This window comes from Gossypium raimondii, chromosome 11 (assembly GCF_025698545.1).
Source record: "Gossypium raimondii isolate GPD5lz chromosome 11, ASM2569854v1, whole genome shotgun sequence".
NCBI classification, from domain to species: domain Eukaryota; kingdom Viridiplantae; phylum Streptophyta; class Magnoliopsida; order Malvales; family Malvaceae; genus Gossypium; species Gossypium raimondii.
In genome coordinates, this window is record NC_068575.1 from 4,858,810 (window position 1) to 4,876,930 (window position 18,121).

Genomic DNA, 18,121 nt, shown 5'->3' on the forward strand with positions numbered 1-18,121 from the left:
TAGGGCAAACCATCAGGCCGGGCCGAATAGCCCAACCCATGATCACCTCTACAAGAAACCCTAAAATCTTATTTATATTTATATATTTATATAAATCCCTATGCATACCCCTACGTGAGAGCCACCAGCGCACCCTAAATAAATTGGCCCTTTGTTTTGGTACAAATAAATTGGCCCAATTTAAGCATTTGCCTTTTTTTAATGTAAAAATATTAAAATCGACCAAAGTCATCAACTGTCAACATTTTGACTTCACTTTGAACTAATTTAACCCAAATCATTGGCTTTTGAAGTGACTCATAAAATTTCCTGGGGTTTTCAGTTTTGGGTTCGTTTTTCTGTTCTTCTTTTGTTGAAGCAAAAAGGGTGAAAGTCATGGGTGAGAATAATCAGATAATAGGAGAAGATGATTACATTTTGTTGAAGGATTTCAAAGTGGAAACTGAAGTTGATGAAGAAAAGGGTTTTATACTATGTTTCTGGGTTTATATTTTCAACTCTAATGCCTTTCCTTCCACCATTCTTAAACAGGTTTAGAAACTGCTGCTCCTTTTCTATTTGAGTTTCTCTTTTTCTCTCAAAATTTAACCTTTTTTGGATTAAGGAAATTACCCATTGCTCATTTATTTATTTTTTTGTGCGAGTTTTATTAAAAGAAATCGTCTGTGTTCAAGGTAATTGTTAAAAGGGGGCTAAAAACAGCTCCTTTTGCCTTTTTGTATTCTTCCCTCACTCAAAATTTGCTGTTTGGTTGTTAGGAAAATACCCATGTCTAATTTAGTGTTTCTTTTAATGGTTTTGTGAATGTTTTTGAAACTGCCATTATCCGTTAAATGTAAGAAATAAGAAAAATTTGCATCCAAATGTGGTTTTTAATTTCTTTTGTTGCTTCAGCTCTATTTCATTATCTATTAGAGGAGCACTCATCATCCCAATTTCTTTATCTTGATGATTTTTTCCCCTTAAAGTTGTATCATCATGTAGCTTTACTAGAGCTTTCAATTTCCATTTGTTTTTAATAACTTGATTTGTTTTCTGTTTATAGGTATATGCAGAGACTAACAGCAGTCCTCCTTTACTTGTTCTTGATGAAAAGACATTGATGATTTTTCCATTGACTTGTCTACTCAATGAAGCCCTTGGTTCTGGAAACACTGATTTACCTTCAGAAGTTCCTAAAGTGTCCGCAGAGATTGAACACCCTCAAAACAACTGGATACATGTTGGATATGAGGTATGCCTTTAATATCTGACTGAATTACTAACATAAGGACATGATTGGTTTGAGAGCTGCATCTTGATTTGTAGCTTCATATGTTGCTTTAACATCTTGCCATAGTTTTGGGAATGAGTGAACTAAATGGACTTGTATTTATTTGGTCTGTTTAGTTGCCTTTGTTTCTAAACATGATCTCATGGATAATAGGCTCTTACATTTGTTATCTATTTTGTATGTAACTTGAAACATTTTATTGGACTGACATTGAATACGAATGAATTGGGGCTAGACAAACAGCATTTCTATGTAAATTCTATAAATACAAGGCCAGATTCAGACCATCATCCCTCCTTTTTCTTTTGAGAATCCATCCCTGTATAACTACAATTTATCTATTCTGTTTTGGTTTGATAAGTGGTTGATTGTTTAGAATATTTGAGAATGAGCAACACCAAAAGAAGGAACCGAAAAGAAAAAGAGAGCAAAGAGGAATTAGGCAAGTGTGTGTATGAAACTTTGAGGTTATATAGTGTACATTACCAATGAGCAATCTCTCAAGGCATAAGAGAAAAAAAGAAAAAGGGGTTAAAACAAGATAACTTTAACATCAGATAGAAGCAGGAAAAATGTTGTTTGAGGCTACAGTGCTCAATTTGCATATCCCTCCTGTTTGTTTTTCTTCTTTTCACTTTGAAATGGAGACATTACACGTAGCTCTCCGCTTAAGGTTTTACTGAAGTATACTTTCAACTATACTTGATAGATGGATACTAATTTTATTTCCTAGCTATTACCATATATGTAAACATTTCTGTTTTTCTTTTCTTGTCAGGTTTCTTCTGATTTTGTGCGGCTTTACATTAATGGGGAGATTGCAGGAGAGCTGCATCTCTCCTCCTTGTCAAATGACAACTCCATGCCAAATGGTTCTAGGAAGAGGACATTAATTGGTATTACTGGTGATAGTAATTTGCAGGGCTTTATCCATGATGCAAAAGTCTTGCTTTCAACCTTGTCTATAAAGGAGCAGTATGTTAAGGTGGCTTTTACTTGTAGTTCTCATGTTTCCTTGATGATTTCTATAGCATGTAAGTTTACCTTAAGGTTTAGAACTCTAATGTGACAATATGATGCCAGGATCCACCTCTAAGGTTGTCAATTGATGAGTCTTCCATCTCTGATATTGAAGAAGACAATGGCTTTTGGAATATTGTCGGTGGCAAGGTAAACACCAGGGAGTTCTAAACATTTGTTTACTACAAGTTTTACCCTTAAATGATAGCAGTTTGCACTTTTCTTTTGTGGTATTATAATGTATTATTTTTATCATCCGTAAGTGATCTTTTAGTTTCAGCCTTCATGGTCTTAAGCATTTGATATGGTACCATGGTTGCTTGTTTCATATAATAATACAAGACAGATTTTTAACCATAGGTTATTGATTCTCAAGTGGTATAAGGTTACTGCTCGTAGATCTCCTCTAATATTTACCCTTCCACAGGCATCTTGCCGCAGGATATTTTCCTTGGATGTTCTTCTATTGAACACCTTTGGCCAACCAGTAAACAAGGAACTAGAGGTGATTTAGTCTTCACGTTTAATTTTGCGGTACTGGTTTTAACTTCGGGACCTAAAATTTCACATTATTTGTTGTAAAGGTTGTTGCATCACTTTTGTATGCTCATAACTGGTTACCTGTAGAGAAGACAAATGATGAAGAACCTCCTCTTCTAGCTAGCTGTGATGGAATTGAATTTGCCTCTTGTGATCGACCTTGTAAACTATCCAAAGGCCGAGCTTCCTTTAAGCTGAAGATCTCGAAGGTGGTAATATTGGAGTTAGTTTGTGCAATATTTTATTCAATATATATGCTTCTAGGTATTCATAGAAATTTCTGTGGAAATTGTTCCATGAGAAACTAGTCTGTAGTTTGTGATTCTCCTAGGGGCCTCCTGTTGCTGAGAATTATGTCTTTTGCTGATGGTGACCGACCATCTGATACTATAATTACTGCTAAACTACTTTTCACCATAGAGTTTGCAATATTTTAGCTAGCATGCCTGAGTTAACATTGGGTTTTGCTTAAATTTGCGATGTCTCCAATGATTGGCACACAAGGAAATAAATAAAAAAATTGAAGTATCATCTATGTAACCTGAAACAAATACAAGTTCATTCTGATTAGGCTCACAGGATAAGTTAATGCTTGGTTTCAACCATAATTTAATGTTTTTGGAGAAAAAGTTTGAATATCTTGATTCTTGGTTAGGCATGTAATGTGGTTTATTTCTATTTAATCATAAAATGCCATGCTCACCTTTTTCCTTTTTTCTTTTGACCATTTGTTTACCTAATTCATATGAAAATTATTTGTTTTTATGGTTTATGTATAATTAATGATTATTTTAAACACTAATAATCGTGTTCATCGTAGTGTTAAGTTTTATAATTCTAAGTTCTTAAATGTGAAGAATCTAAGGCAGCTTATAAGCGTGATATATATTGGCTGATTGGAAACCAAGCTCAAGCTTGTAAATGGTACTCAAAGAAGTGCTTGGCCTGAAGTTGAATTAAACTTTAGCAAGCTAAGCTTGACCATGAGAAGACTAGCTGTGCTGTTACAGGAGCAAGCAGAAATATTAGGGAATTGTATATATTCTATGAGAATTTGACTCTGTAACATTTTTGGTTTTTTTTTTTTTAATCAATTCACATATTGGATTCACTATTGTCTGCTTCTGATATTATCTCAGCTCTCGTCCAAGTGTGATAATAGGCAGTTCTGCATTAAGTTTGGTGTATCAAAATTGGAGGGATATCGTTTCCTTGAGGACTTCTCCCCTTCAATTCGGTGCATCTCTCGCAATCGTACTCCAAGGACATCTACTATTGTTTGGAAAAAAATCTCTGCAGTTCATCCAGTCAATGGATCTCAACCATTTGGCTTAGATGATAGTTCTTGTGAACCTAAGCACAATATTGTACATGAAGCAAAACTCAGTCCAACATCAAAGAGGGTTAGATTGGGAGAAGCAAAGATTTCTGCGGTTGACCAACACAGTGAAGAATGCAATTCTCTTGCCTCGAAGCAGAATCAGGTATATATATAGACTTCTGACCTTTTTCTTTCCCCATAACATCATGTTATGTCTTTATAGACCATAAATACGAGAGGAGCATAAATCACTTTTGAACTATAAACAACTGCATCACCATTTACAATCAGGTTGAGAATGGTTTTGGGTCAAGATTGGAGGCAAGGCCTGAGAATTTTGAAGAAATGAATACTTCCCTATCCGATTCAGAGAGCACTGGGGCCCGAGATTCAGCTTTAAAGAGTGTGTCAAGCAGGGGACATTCAGTTCCGGATGTAACAATTTTTAGGTACTGCCTGGGGGGCTTGACTGATAGGTCTCTTTTGCTCAAGGAAATTGCAACAACTGTTTCGGATGAAGAAATTTCAGGATTCGCAGAACAGGTTTCCCTGTACTCCGGATGTTCTCACCATAGGTAATTTAGAATGCTTTGCTTTCAGACAGTGTCGTTAGTTATCATTGTATTCATGCTTGGTTATAGCGAGGAATGCAATAGTACCTATCATGATATCTCTTCATTTTGAATATAGGGAAAATATACAACACTGTCAATTGTTCTTAGGATCTATATTGAGTATTGTTGAATTTATCTATTCCTTTGCTAATTGAAAAAGTTGTTGCTACTCTTAGGCATCAAATAAAAATGGCAAAGAGATTGATAGACGAGGGAACGGTAGCCTGGAATTTGATATCACAAAACAACATTCAAGTTCAATGGGAGAGTGCAGTTTTTGAGATCGAAGAGCAATTCATGAAGATTGCTTCCTGCTCATCTAGATCTCTTACCCAACAGGTATCTATCTATCTCTAGCTAATTTAATGTTCACGTTATAATTAGTCTCTAGTCAACCTGTTCTATGGTGGATGAAACTATTGTTTCAATTAATGGTCGCATTGTTTTTGGTAGAAATATATAATCACTTTTTGTTATAATTGGTCTCTATTCAAGTCTCTACTAAATGTAGCTATCAGAGGGATGTAACAGAGAAGGGGCTTTATATGCAGTCTATTGGTTCACGATAAATGTAGATTTCTTCCCAATATTGGTTCATTAGTTCATCTCTGTACTTATCAGAATATTATTCTGAGGTTCGGTCTCTTACCATGAGATGCCATGATTAAGGGCCTGTTCTTCTGTGCAGAACAAGCTGCTTTTGGTTGAAATTTTTAGCTTTTTAGAAGTGCTTTTGAAAAACACTTCTGAAAAGGAGAAGCTAAAAATTTTAGCTTTTTCTCTCTCAAAAGCACTTTTGGTGCTTAATTACTTTTTCACCCCTCTAATAACATAGTACTTTCCTTTTTTTCTTGGTGCTTAATTACAAATGTGTTAAAATTATTAATTAAAAATAAAAAAATATTTTTAAAAATACTAATTACAAATATTTAATGGTTATATTTAAATATTTAAAATATAGTTTATATATTCTAATTAAATTTTATAAATAATTAATATTTATTGCTTAAAAATATTTAAAATTTATATTTCATATATTAAAATATTAACAACAAGTTATAATAATTTTTTTATATTCTTACTAAAATATAATAATATTAACTAATTTAAATATTATTTAAATGCATATTTGTTACTTGATAATAACACGTCTAAAATGGACATTTTATTTCTCAAAAGTACTTTTTGACAGCAATGCTAAACACTCAAATTTTAAACCAAACTTTTCAAAAACACTTCTCAAAAGTACTTTTCCATAGCACTTTTCAAAAGCATTGCCAAACTAGCCCTAAAGCATGATTTATCACAATTCTGGGAAAAGACATCACAGATCAAGTATCCGAATGTAGAAAAAAAGAAACCCTGAAAGTTAAAGATCTTCCGGACTCTTATTTGCAATTTCCTCCAAATGTATGTGGACCTATTTTCTATGTCCTGCTAGCATCAGTTTCTTATAGCATAGGCTTATGTTAATTGTTTTTGTTGTTGAATCCTTTCAAGATTAAACTTAAGCTCATCTCCTGCACCTGCATAAAAAATCCTTCATAGATGACAATTTTTCATATTGTTAGTTGTTGAATCATGACTTACTAAAGTGTGTGTAATATATATACACAAGTACTGTTTACCATCATATCTGGATGATGTATGTGTTTTATGAATGACTAGTAATATTTTCTTTCATTAAGAAAATCCGTGTAAGATAACCTCTGTTTCAGGACTTTGAGCTTCTGCGGAAAATTGCGGGATGCCAAGAATACATGGCCCAGGAAAACTTTGAGAAGATGTGGTGTTGGTTATACCCTGTAGCTTATACATTATCTAGTGACTGGGTAAATGAAATGTGGAATTCTACATCCCCAAAGTGGATAGAAGGATTTATAACCAAGGAAGAAGCTGAACTCTCACTTCAAGGTTCCAGAGGCCTGCAAGAGCCTGGGACATTTATACTTAGGTTTCCTACTTCTAGGAGTTGGCCCCACCCCGATGCCGGTAGCTTAGTTGTGACATATGTTGGCACTGATTACTGTCTTCACCACAAGCTGCTTTCCATTGATAATGTATATAGGTGTGCAGTTCTGGCTTTATTGAATTTAATTGTTGTCTTAATAAACTGTCTCTATTAATATGCTCTTTTTAGCTGTATTATCTATTATTTATATCTGAATGCTTAGTAATTTCTTCACCAAGAATGAAGCCTGAGATGCTGGGAGGGCCATGGCCCCTTGGTTAAATGGGAAATTTTCATTTTTAGTCTCTCCTAAATATTAATATTGTAAATATAAGCCTTTTACCCCTTGGATATATGGAAAAATTATATTTTTGGCTGCTCCTAAAATTTTTTAGCTTTAGCTCCCTCAATTTTATAATTTTATCTTGGCTCCCTTATACAAAGTTCATGGCTTTGTCCCTGTTCTTCACAATACTGTACATGGAGTTTGTCTGAAAATAGAACAGCATAATTAGGAAGTCATTATATGCTTAACTTAAATATTTATGCTCTACTTGTGGATGAGCTTTCTTTATTTAGAGGGTTCTTGGAGGGTCATATCTTTATACTCATATCTGATTGTGTCGAACAGGGTGCTTCAAGTGATATCCAACAGGGTTAAACATTAGTGGATACTTTTAAGTACCATTGGTTTGGTTACGTTATTTAGAAACATTTATTATTATCATCAGGTTCCGAGTTTTTATAGATAATTTGTCTGGTATCCTGTCTATACATGGATTGAAGAGAATTGTTGTTTACATCTTGCTTATAGTTCTGGAGTACGGGAAAAGAATGTCAAAGTGAAGCCATTGCAAGATATGCTATTGGAAGAACCCGAGCTTTCTAGATTAGGAAGGTACGAAACACCTCCACTTTAATTTCCTTCTGCTTAAATTAGATGTTTTAAGTTAATTTTTAGTTTTGAACATGTTAAATTGCAGGATAATGAGACGCCACTGACCTTTATTCGGATGTAGCATTGCATTTACATGTTTGGTTTGCAGTGACCATTCATAAATTTTGCTGTGACTACCCTGTTGCTAGTTCTTTTTTCCTACTTCGATCTGCTCAAGTCTTTTATGATATAATTAAATGTAAAAATATATGTAATAGTAGAAGCCAAGACAGGATATTGTAAAATTGATCATTTTGTTTCTAATGACCATTTGTTCTCATCTTTTTTCATTTTTCATAAATGTGCCCAATATATATTTATATACTTTATATACAAGATATTAGAGTATGATGTTTTTAATGTATAGAAAATTTTGAAAAATTGAATATATTTATGCTGGACACATATCCCAATGTGGTACACTAAATCTGAGTCATATTGTGCAATATTGGTGAATTAGTAGTTGGTGCAGAATCATATACATCGATGTTCTGTCATTTGTTGAAGATAAAAGATCGAAGGCCTCCATTATTAAAAAGAAAAAAAAGAAAGAAAATTGGATATTCGTTTCTTTCTAGATTTAGAATATAGATATTTGTAATATTGAGATGATAAACGATTAATAAATGGATTAAATAGGATCTAATGTCTAATTACAATCCAAGAGGAACAGGCTCCTGCCGCCATAAAAAATTCCATAATTACTTATGTTATTGTATTTTTTGATAACACATTGATTATTGCATGGAACATTGGTTAAGAACAAAAAAGGAACCAAGAACAAACAATGTCCTCAAACATATTAAAATGACAGCTCCAAATCCTTACTTCAATTATTGATGTGTTGGGTTTATTTTGGATTAGCTAATGGAAATAATTGAAGCTCAGCATGACAGCAAATCAGGTTCTTTTTCTTCTTCCTCTGTCCTTTCTCTCTATTTAGATACATGTTCATTTCGTGTTTATTGCAGATGTTGTCTGAATGATTTCTATGAATATTAACGGCAGCAAAGATGAAACCGTAAAATAATGATCCAGTAAAGTTGGTGTTGCAGTTTCTATTTAAATCGCAAACAACTTCCCTATTAATCAAACAAATGCTGTAAACTTGAATGTCATGAACATGTCAAAAATCATACCTTGTAGTCATGTATGAATGTGAAGAAAAATGAAGAACAGAGAAACACAGGCCATACCTGTCATCAATAAAATTAAGGCCTAGATTTCACTCTTGCAGCAATGTGTTATAGCTAGGACTATTAAGATTTAAGACATTAGTACGAAGGTATGACCTGCCAAGGTCATGGAAAGAATTGAAGATATTGCAGGCATACTTGTCTACGACACTCATACCCTCTTTCAAGTAACTTAGCTACCATATGCCGCAGCAGCACCCTTTCTTTTTGTCTTAAAAACAATTCAGGAACCATCTCTGATAATGTCCTCCCATGCCATTGCAGAACCTCAAACACCTCATCCAGAGGAATCAACCACCACCACCACCGATCAACCTCCAATATTCAGCCCTGACAACCGCTGGAAACCGTGGCTTCTAATAGCACTCAACATCTTATTCCTCCTCGCCGGTCAATCTGCAGCCGTTCTGTTAACCAAATTCTACTTCAACAATGGAGGAAAAAGTAAATGGATGGCATCTCTCATGCAAACAGCTGGTTTCCCTCTCCTTTACCTCCCACTTCTCTTCTTCCCTTCCTTTAACAAGCAGTCCCCAAGCTCCTCCAACAACATAACCCATTATGTGGTCTACTTTTCCCTCGGTTGTCTGCTAGGCATTGATAACTTCATGTATACAGTTGGCGTTAAACCACTTTCCATTTCAACATATTCCCTCCTTTGTGCAAGCCAATTGGTATTCAATGCCATCTTTTCGGTGGTTATCAACTGCAAAAAGCTCGGTATCCTAACGCTTAACTCGATCATCTTCATTACCGTATCAGCTTCAATGGTTGCAATTCATCCCGACAGTTCTGAGACCAAAAGAGATGAGAAAAATCCAGTAAGAAAGAATGAACATACCATTGGGTTTATATCAACAGTTGGTGCTTCTGCAGGCTATGCTTTATTGCTGTCTCTAACACAATTCTCATTTGACAAAATACTGAAAAAGGACACATTTAGTGTTGTGTTTGAAATGCAGATTTACACTTCATTGGTTTCGAGTTTCGTTTGCTTGTTGGGGTTGTTTTGAGTTTGGAATTCATGGATTTAAAGTCCGAAATGGAGAAATTTGATGAAGGGAAGGTGATTTATGTAGTGAGTTTGATTGGAATAGCTTTGGCATGGCAGATTTGTACAGTGGGAGTAGTGGGATTGATCTATTTGGTGTCATCTTTGTTCTCAAATGTTGTGAGTATGCTTAGTTTGCCATTTGTTCCAGTTGTTGGTGTTCTGCTTTATAAGGAGAAAATGGATGCAATTAAGGTGTTGGCAATGTTGTTCACTCTTTGGGGATTTGCTTCTTATATCTACCAACAATATCTTGATGATAAAAAGTCAAAGAAAAAGGAATCCCAAGAAATCGAAGCTTCAAAATCTGAAGTTTAACTTAATTGATTGAAGATTCCAAATCAAAGTAGTGGCTATGTTTTTCACTCTTTAGGGTTTTTCTTCCTATCTAGGAATCCAAGGGATCAAAGATTCTTATATGCATATGTACATGTCTACCATACATGTTGTATGAATAAATAGTAATTGTTTTTTTTTTATAAGAAAATCAAAAGGTTACTCTCTCTTCTCATTTTCTATTTTGTCCAAATTATAGATAAATACAAAATAATGAGTATGGTTGTTTAGATCTAAAATTTATATTTTTATAAATATTTTGAGGCTCAAAATATATTTTCCCAATTTTAAGTATAAAAATATTACAAATTTTAAATATGGAAAATAATTTAGAGGTGAAAGATATTGAGACTCAACTTACTTTTCTTTACCATACCATATAATTAATGCCGTAGCTAAATCTATTGCTAAAGTAAGTTGGTGTCTTGATAAAATCAAGTTTATGAGAGATTAATGAAAGTTTTAAGATGTGTATCAATGCTACTTTCTTTAAGATTCTATTCCGTGCCATCTATATTATGATGTGCAAAAGAGTTATTGACAAATGAACCTTGAGAATATAGCAAAGTCCATTGATTTGTTTACATTTGCATTGACGGAAACAATCCTCTAAGCACTAAGCGAAACTTAGCAATGATACCAATTTTTATAAAAAAAAATTCTGTTGTAGTTTTTAGGAGAGAGAAAGTAAAAGTACGTTCAGCTGGACGCACTTTCCCCAAGTTACAATTTTTTTTATTTTTTTAATACAATCAATTTCTTTGGTTGAATTATTATATGTTGGTGGTTTTATCTTTGAGTATCAGGTTCAGTTCCTCTCCTATTTCATTTATATTTTATATTTCATGTTGTTTTAAGCTTCTTTTGGTTTTTAATGAATATTTTTAATATATTAACTTCTTCAATTAAATATATATTAAATAATAATGATTTCAATTTTGAGACCTAGGTGTAATTCTTCTTTTACGAACACATTCGTAATTTTTATTTCATATCATTTCAAGTTTTTTAATTAATAAATATATTATTTTTAAAATTTTAAAATTTAAATTATCTTTTTAATTAATAAATTTTATTCATAAAATTAAATAATAAATATATTTACTAAAAATAATTATATTTATAATAATTATTTTATTTTATAAATACAAATATTTAAATATATATTTGTTGGTCACGGATCCAAATTAAAAGAAAACTTAAATACATTTAAAAGAATAAAGTAGAAAAGAAGCAAAATTAAGAGTGAATTTTATTAAAAAAACTCTCCAAACAAAATTGATAAATACAACTCTTCAAGTTGAATCACTTAACTAAATTATTAATAAAAACTAAATTTTATTGATGAATCGCATGTTTACGATCGGCAGTATGCGTGGTTATTTATATAACTGTTTAGGGGTCGAATCTGCTTTAAAAATAAGTGAGTTTAATAAAAATATAGGTTTGAAAAATAAATTTAGATAAAAAATTAAAATTTGTTTAAATAATAGGTCAGGCTTTAGGTAAAGCTTTTTCGGACTGAGCCCGGCCCAAATATGTAAAAAAATTGCAGTTTTTTTATTGTTATTTTCTTGTTATTTTTTCACTATTTTGCTATCCTATCACAATTATGTTGTTATTGTCTAATTTTGTTTTATTGTTAATTTTGTTATTATTTTAGAGGCATTTATCTTAGTATTATTTAAGTATACATATATTTTTTTAATTTATTTTCAATTTTTTGGGAAACATATATTTTAATGTTCTTAGATTTTTATGTATTTTTTAAAAAAATTATATGAACGGACTGCGTTTTAATATATTTATCCGAATCGAACTTGGAAAAAATTTTAGATCCATTTTTTATGCCAAACCCAAATCTAACATATGGACCCTAAAATTTTAGTTAGGCACGACTATAAACACCTCTAATTATTTATAGCTAAAATTCCCAGTAAGTTAAATATAATTTACCAAAAATTTCAGTTGATTTACTTGTTATATTCACCAACTAAATAAATCAACAAATAAATCACGAATTATCCCTCTAAGCTCTAAGCTCTAAGCTCTAAGCTGCAATATGAACCTTCCATCAATTGTGTCTAGGTTCAGTCGTTTTATTACATAAATATTCTTAATTAAAAAATAAGGAAAATGTAATTTATTCTAATTAATTATTGAGCAAAAATAAATAAAAGAAATTGCTAGAGCCTCCGTTTGTTCTTTCTTCAATTTGATGTTTAGACAAATATTTGAGTTGAGGTAAATAAACACTTTAATGCGGGAAGTAAAGAAAGAAGAGAAATAAACACAAATCCAAAGCATGAGAAAAAGAGATAAGTAAAGAGAGATTCAATACATGATATTTGTTAATGTAGTTTGGATTTATCAATCTTACTTCTGCGAAGTCTTGCTCAAAAAATAAATTTATTCAACAATTTATCAAGTATAACTACGGGGTAAAGTACATTTTCCTCTCTCACAATAGATAATTACAACTGTAAAAATCGGCTATATAGTCCGAACAAAAATATTGTAATTTCTTCTCTTCTCCTCGGTTTTACGAACACTGGAAATCAGAAAAACAAGATAGAAATATTGAAAGGGTTGATTTTGATCTTATTGTTTTCTCTTCGTTTTCCCTTTTTCATTATTTATCTTTTTGTTTATTTATTATTATTATTTTTTAATAAATCTGATTTTTTTTAAAAAAACAAAAGAAAAGAAAGTACCTGGCAGAACCCGCGGTCGTCGTCGACAGTCCCTTCGGTCGCCGGAATCGGACCGAGAAAGGGCGAAGGAGGTCCTTTTCCTTTGGCCTTTTATGCCAAGAGGGCTCGGCCTTCGAACGGGGTGAAAACGGGGTTAAAAACCTGATCTTTGAGGGCGCCGACCACCGCCTACGGTGGAGCCACGGCGGCCAAAGGCCTAGAAACCCGACGGTCGGATTTGGGAGACCAAAAGAGATGAGAGTTGGCAATGTTGTTCACTCTTTGGGGATTTGCTTCTTATATCTACCAACAATATCTTGATGATAAAAGTCAAAGAAAAAGGAATCCCAAGAAATCGAAGCTTCAAAATCTGAAGTTTAACTTAATTGATTGAAGATTCCAAATCAAAGTAGTGGCTATGTTTTTCACTCTTTAGGTTTTTCTTCCTATCTAGGAATCCAAGGGATCAAAGATTCTTATATGCATATGTACATGTCTACCATACATGTTGTATGAATAAATAGTAATTGTTTTTTTTATAAGAAAATCAAAAGGTTACTCTCTCTCTCATTTTCTATTTTGTCCAAATTATAGATAAATACAAAATAATGAGTATGGTTGTTTAGATCTAAAATTTATATTTTTATAAATATTTTGAGGCTCAAAATATATTTTCCCAATTTTAAGTATAAAAATATTACAAATTTTAAATATGGAAAATAATTTAGAGGTGAAAGATATTGAGACTCAACTTACTTTTCTTTACCATACCATATAATTAATGCCGTGGCTAAATCTATTGCTAAAGTAAGTTGGTGTGCTGATAAAATCAAGTTTATGAGAGATTAATGAAAGTTTTAAGATGTGTATCAATGCTACTTTCTTTAAGATTCTATTCCGTGCCATCTATATTATGATGTGCAAAAGAGTTATTGACAAATGAACCTTGAGAATATAGCAAAGTCCATTGACTGTTTACATTTGCATTGACGGAAACAATCCTCTAAGCACTAAGCGAAACTTAGCAATGATACCAATTTTTATAAAAAAAAATTCTGTTGTAGTTTTTAGGAGAGAGAAAGTAAAAGTACGTTCAGCTGGACGCACTTTCCCCAAGTTACAATTTTTTTAATTTTTTTAATACAATCAATTTCTTTGGTTGAATTATTATATGTTGGTGGTTTTATCTTTGAGTATCGTGTTCAGCCTCTCCTATTTCATTTATATTTTATATTTCATGTTGTTTTAAGCTTCTTTTGGTTTTAATGAATATTTTTAATATATTAACTTCTTCAATTAAATATATATTAAATAATAATGATTTCAATTTTGAGACCTAGGTGTAATTCTTCTTTTCGAACACATTCGTAATTTTTATTTCATATCATTTCAAGTTTTTTAATTAATAAATATATTATTTTAAAATTTTAAAATTTAAATTATCTTTTAATTAATAAATTTTTATTCATAAAATTAAATAATAAATATATTTACTAAAAATAATTATATTTATAATAATTATTTTATTTTATAAATACAAATATTTAAATATATATTTGTTGGTCACGGATCCAAATTAAAAGAAAACTTAAATACATTTAAAAGAATAAAGTAGAAAAGAAGCAAAATTAAGAGTGAATTTTATTAAAAAAACTCTCCAAACAAAATTGATAAATACAACTCTTCAAGTTGAATCACTTAACTAAATTATTAATAAAAACTAAATTTTATTGATGAATCGCATGTTTACGATCGGCAGTATGCGTGGTTATTTATATAACTGTTTAGGGTCGAATCTGCTTTAAAAATAAGTGAGTTTAATAAAATATAGGTTTGAAAAATAAATTTAGATAAAAATTAAAATTTGTTTAAATAATAGGTCAGCTTTAGGTAAAGCTTTTTCGACTGAGCCGGCCCAAATATGTAAAAAATTGCAGTTTTTTATTGTTATTTTCTTGTTATTTTTCACTATTTTGCTATCCTATCACAATTATGTTGTTATTGTCTAATTTTGTTTTATTGTTAATTTTGTTATTATTTTAGAGGCATTTATCTTAGTATTATTTAAGTATACATATATTTTTTAATTTATTTTCAATTTTTGGGAAACATATATTTTAATGTTCTTAGATTTTTATGTATTTTTTAAAAAAATTATATGAACGGATCATGCGTTTTAATATATTTATCCGAATCGAACTTGGAAAAATTTTAGATCCATTTTTATGCCAAACCCAAATCTAACATATGGACCCTAAAATTTTAGTTAGGCACGACTATAAACACCTCTAATTATTTATAGCTAAAATTCCCAGTAAGTTAAATATAATTTACCAAAATTTCAGTTGATTTACTTGTTATATTCACCAACTAAATAAATCAACAAATAAATCACGAATTATCCTCTAAGCTCTAAGCTCTAAGCTCTAAGCTGCAATATGAACCTTCCATCAATTGTGTCTAGGTTCAGTCGTTTTATTACATAAATATTCTTAATTAAAAAATAAGGAAAATGTAATTTATTCTAATTAATTATTGAGCAAAAATAAATAAAAGAAATTGCTAGAGCCTCCGTTTGTTCTTTCTTCAATTTGATGTTTAGACAAATATTTGAGTTGAGGTAAATAAACACTTTAATGCGGGAAGTAAAGAAAGAAGAGAAATAAACACAAATCCAAAGCATGAGAAAAGAGATAAGTAAAGAGAGATTCAATACATGATATTTGTTAATGTAGTTTGATTTATCAATCTTACTTCTGCGAAGTCTTGCTCAAAAATAAATTTATTCAACAATTTATCAAGTATAACTACGGGGTAAAGTACATTTTCCTCTCTCACAATAGATAATTACAACTGTAAAATCGGCTATATAGTCCGAACAAAAATATTGTAATTTCTTCTCTTCTCCTCGGTTTTACGAACACTGGAAATCAGAAAACAAGATAGAAATATTGAAAGGGTTGATTTTGATCTTATTGTTTTCTCTTCGTTTTCCCTTTTCATTATTTATCTTTTGTTTATTTATTATTATTATTTTTAATAAATCTGATTTTTTTAAAAACAAAAGAAAAGAAAGTACCTGGCAGAACCCGCGGTCGTCGTCGACAGTCCCTTCGGTCGCCGGAATCGGACCGAGAAAGGGCGAAGGAGGTCCTTTTCCTTTGGCCTTTTATGCCAAGAGGGCTCGGCCTTCGAACGGGGTGAAAACGGGGTTAAAAACCTGATCTTTGAGGGCGCCGACCACCGCCTACGGTGGAGCCACGGCGGCCAAAGGCCTAGAAACCCGACGGTCGGATTTGGGGAAGAAGAGAAGAGAGGGAGAGGGTTTCTAACATTTTTTTTTATTTTCTAATGGCAGAATGATTTTTTTTAAAAAATTTTTACCTTTATAAGAGTTGCAAAACGACGCCGTTTAGCCCCCTCAGACCCAATGCGCGACCCGACCCGCCTAGGGGATCCGCGCGTTTCTGATTAAGGGGCTATTTAGCCTTTGGTCCCCCTGCTTTCGTGGCACGTTCAATGTGGTTCCCTTCTTCTTTTGATTTTGGCCACCAATGTTTTTCCTTTGGTTCAATTTAGTCCTTAGACCAGGCGCAGTTGTTGTTCCCTGAAACGGTGCCGTTCAGATGGCATGGGAATATTTCCCTTTCGTCCCTGTGGCTATACGCGCGTCTAGTTCAGGCCCCAATTGTCTTTTTTATTTAAATTCCGTCATTTAATTTTGTTTTAATTTCAGTCTGGTCCTGGGTCCATTTAATTTATTTGTTTATTATTATTATTATTATTATTTTTAAACAAAAAACTCTTTATTATCATTTTTTAAAGTTTTTATTTACTGTAAACTATTTTATACATGTATATATATATTTATATCTCTTTTGAATTTTCATATGTATGTATATATTCTTTGAAACTGTTTGTAACTTTTATATAATATTATTTATTCTAAAACGTTTTATATTTATTTATTTTAAGTTTTCTTGTATATTGTTTATTCGAAACTTTTATTATTTATTGTTATTATAAATCATTCATGTTAAATTATTATTTACTTTAGATTGTTATATATATTATCTTGTTTTATTTTCCTTTGGTTATTAATGTTGGTATTAAATTAGATATATTGTGTGTTCATTGTCATTTTGTGTACTATAACTAGCTTGTTCGTAGTTCCATATTATTGTCATTTATTGCAAAAGAAAATTTCGTAAATAAGGCAATATTTTGTATTTTGGAAATTCGAGAAATTGTACCCTAACTTACTGGGTCTCGATTTTCTCGTTAAACCTAAATAGCAAAATATCCTTTTAATTTCCAAACACGTAAAATTTCAAAAATAAAGGTAATATTTTATATTTAGAAAATTCGAGAAATCGTGCCCTAACTTACTGGGCTTCGATTTTTCTCGTTGATTCTAAGTAATTGAATACCCTTTTAAAATTAAAATAAATGAGGTTTAAACAAAAAAATATATGCAAGCTTACTCTCAAAAATACAGGGTGTCGTGTCCTAACTTACTGAATGTGACATCTTGTTACTTCGAGATGAGGAGGCATTTTCCATTTTGATTTATTCGATTAATTTTAAAAAAATTAACACAATAAAGAGGGATCGTATTTTTAAATTCTTTTCGAGTTTTTAATTTTCGACACCAATACATTAAGTAATCGACTAGGTACCAATTTTGGGCGTATCGAGGGTGCTAATCCTTCCTCGTGCGTAACCACCTCCCGAACCCATTTTTCTAAATTTCGTAGACCAAAATCGTTGTTTTAATAAAAATTAAATCGTTTATTAAAAACAACCACTTTTCGAGGTGACCCGATCACACCTCATCAAAAAATATTGGTGGCGACTCCCAATTTCGTTTTATTTTCAAAATCCAAGTCGACCCCGTTTTTCATCAAAAAAATGGTGTCAACAACAACTCCAAAGGTGCATATCCAAGTAAAACATCCAACTTGATTTTCAAGTAAAGTGATAAAGATAAGATAAATATAATAATATTCAGTAATCTCAAATTCTTTACTCTTTTTCCCTAAGCCAATCGAAAAGATGAGAATGTTCATTCCATAGTGTAGCACGAATTTCCCTTTTATTTACTGCTTAGAAATAGATAAACATTAATTACATAATAAAAAATGGGAGCACTTAAATTAATCTTGAACTATTTTGAAAGTATGTTCAAC

General features: G+C 31.6%; 2 protein-coding genes and 1 long non-coding RNA gene across 5 annotated transcripts; 2 read left to right on the forward strand and 1 right to left on the reverse strand.

The window, feature by feature from the left end:
• Positions 1–238: 238 nt before the first annotated feature.
• On the forward strand, positions 239–7,957 carry LOC105761350 (SH2 domain-containing protein A). 2 transcript variants are annotated; one of them, XM_052624019.1, is made up of 12 exons: positions 239–531; positions 1,046–1,234; positions 2,052–2,258; positions 2,357–2,443; positions 2,721–2,798; positions 2,878–3,045; positions 3,973–4,317; positions 4,446–4,729; positions 4,945–5,107; positions 6,487–6,836; positions 7,534–7,617; positions 7,703–7,957. In XM_052624019.1, the coding sequence occupies exons 1-12, from the start codon at positions 376–378 to the stop codon at positions 7,719–7,721; spliced, it is 2,130 nt and encodes a 709-aa protein (XP_052479979.1). In that variant the 5' UTR covers positions 239–375; the 3' UTR covers positions 7,722–7,957. The 2 variants fall into 2 exon arrangements, with proteins under 2 accessions (XP_052479979.1, XP_012434593.1); XM_012579139.2 differs by having other exon boundaries at positions 240–531; positions 2,878–3,042.
• Positions 7,958–8,065: 108 nt separating this feature from the next.
• On the forward strand, positions 8,066–10,396 carry LOC105801336 (probable purine permease 11). Its single transcript, XM_052624020.1, is given in 3 exon segments — positions 8,066–8,560; positions 9,117–9,860; positions 9,863–10,396. Coding segments are annotated over 3 exon segments (1,140 nt in total). The 5' UTR covers positions 8,066–8,523; the 3' UTR covers positions 10,222–10,396.
• Positions 10,397–12,586: 2,190 nt separating this feature from the next.
• On the reverse strand, positions 12,587–16,285 carry LOC128034893 (uncharacterized). 2 transcript variants are annotated; one of them, XR_008191050.1, is made up of 2 exons: positions 16,012–16,285; positions 12,587–12,790 (listed from the first exon to the last, which is right to left on the reverse strand). It is a non-coding gene; the product is annotated as an uncharacterized LOC128034893 (long non-coding RNA). The 2 variants fall into 2 exon arrangements; XR_008191049.1 differs by lacking the exon at positions 16,012–16,285 and adding an exon at positions 12,954–13,170.
• Between the last annotated feature and the right edge of the window lie 1,836 nt (positions 16,286–18,121).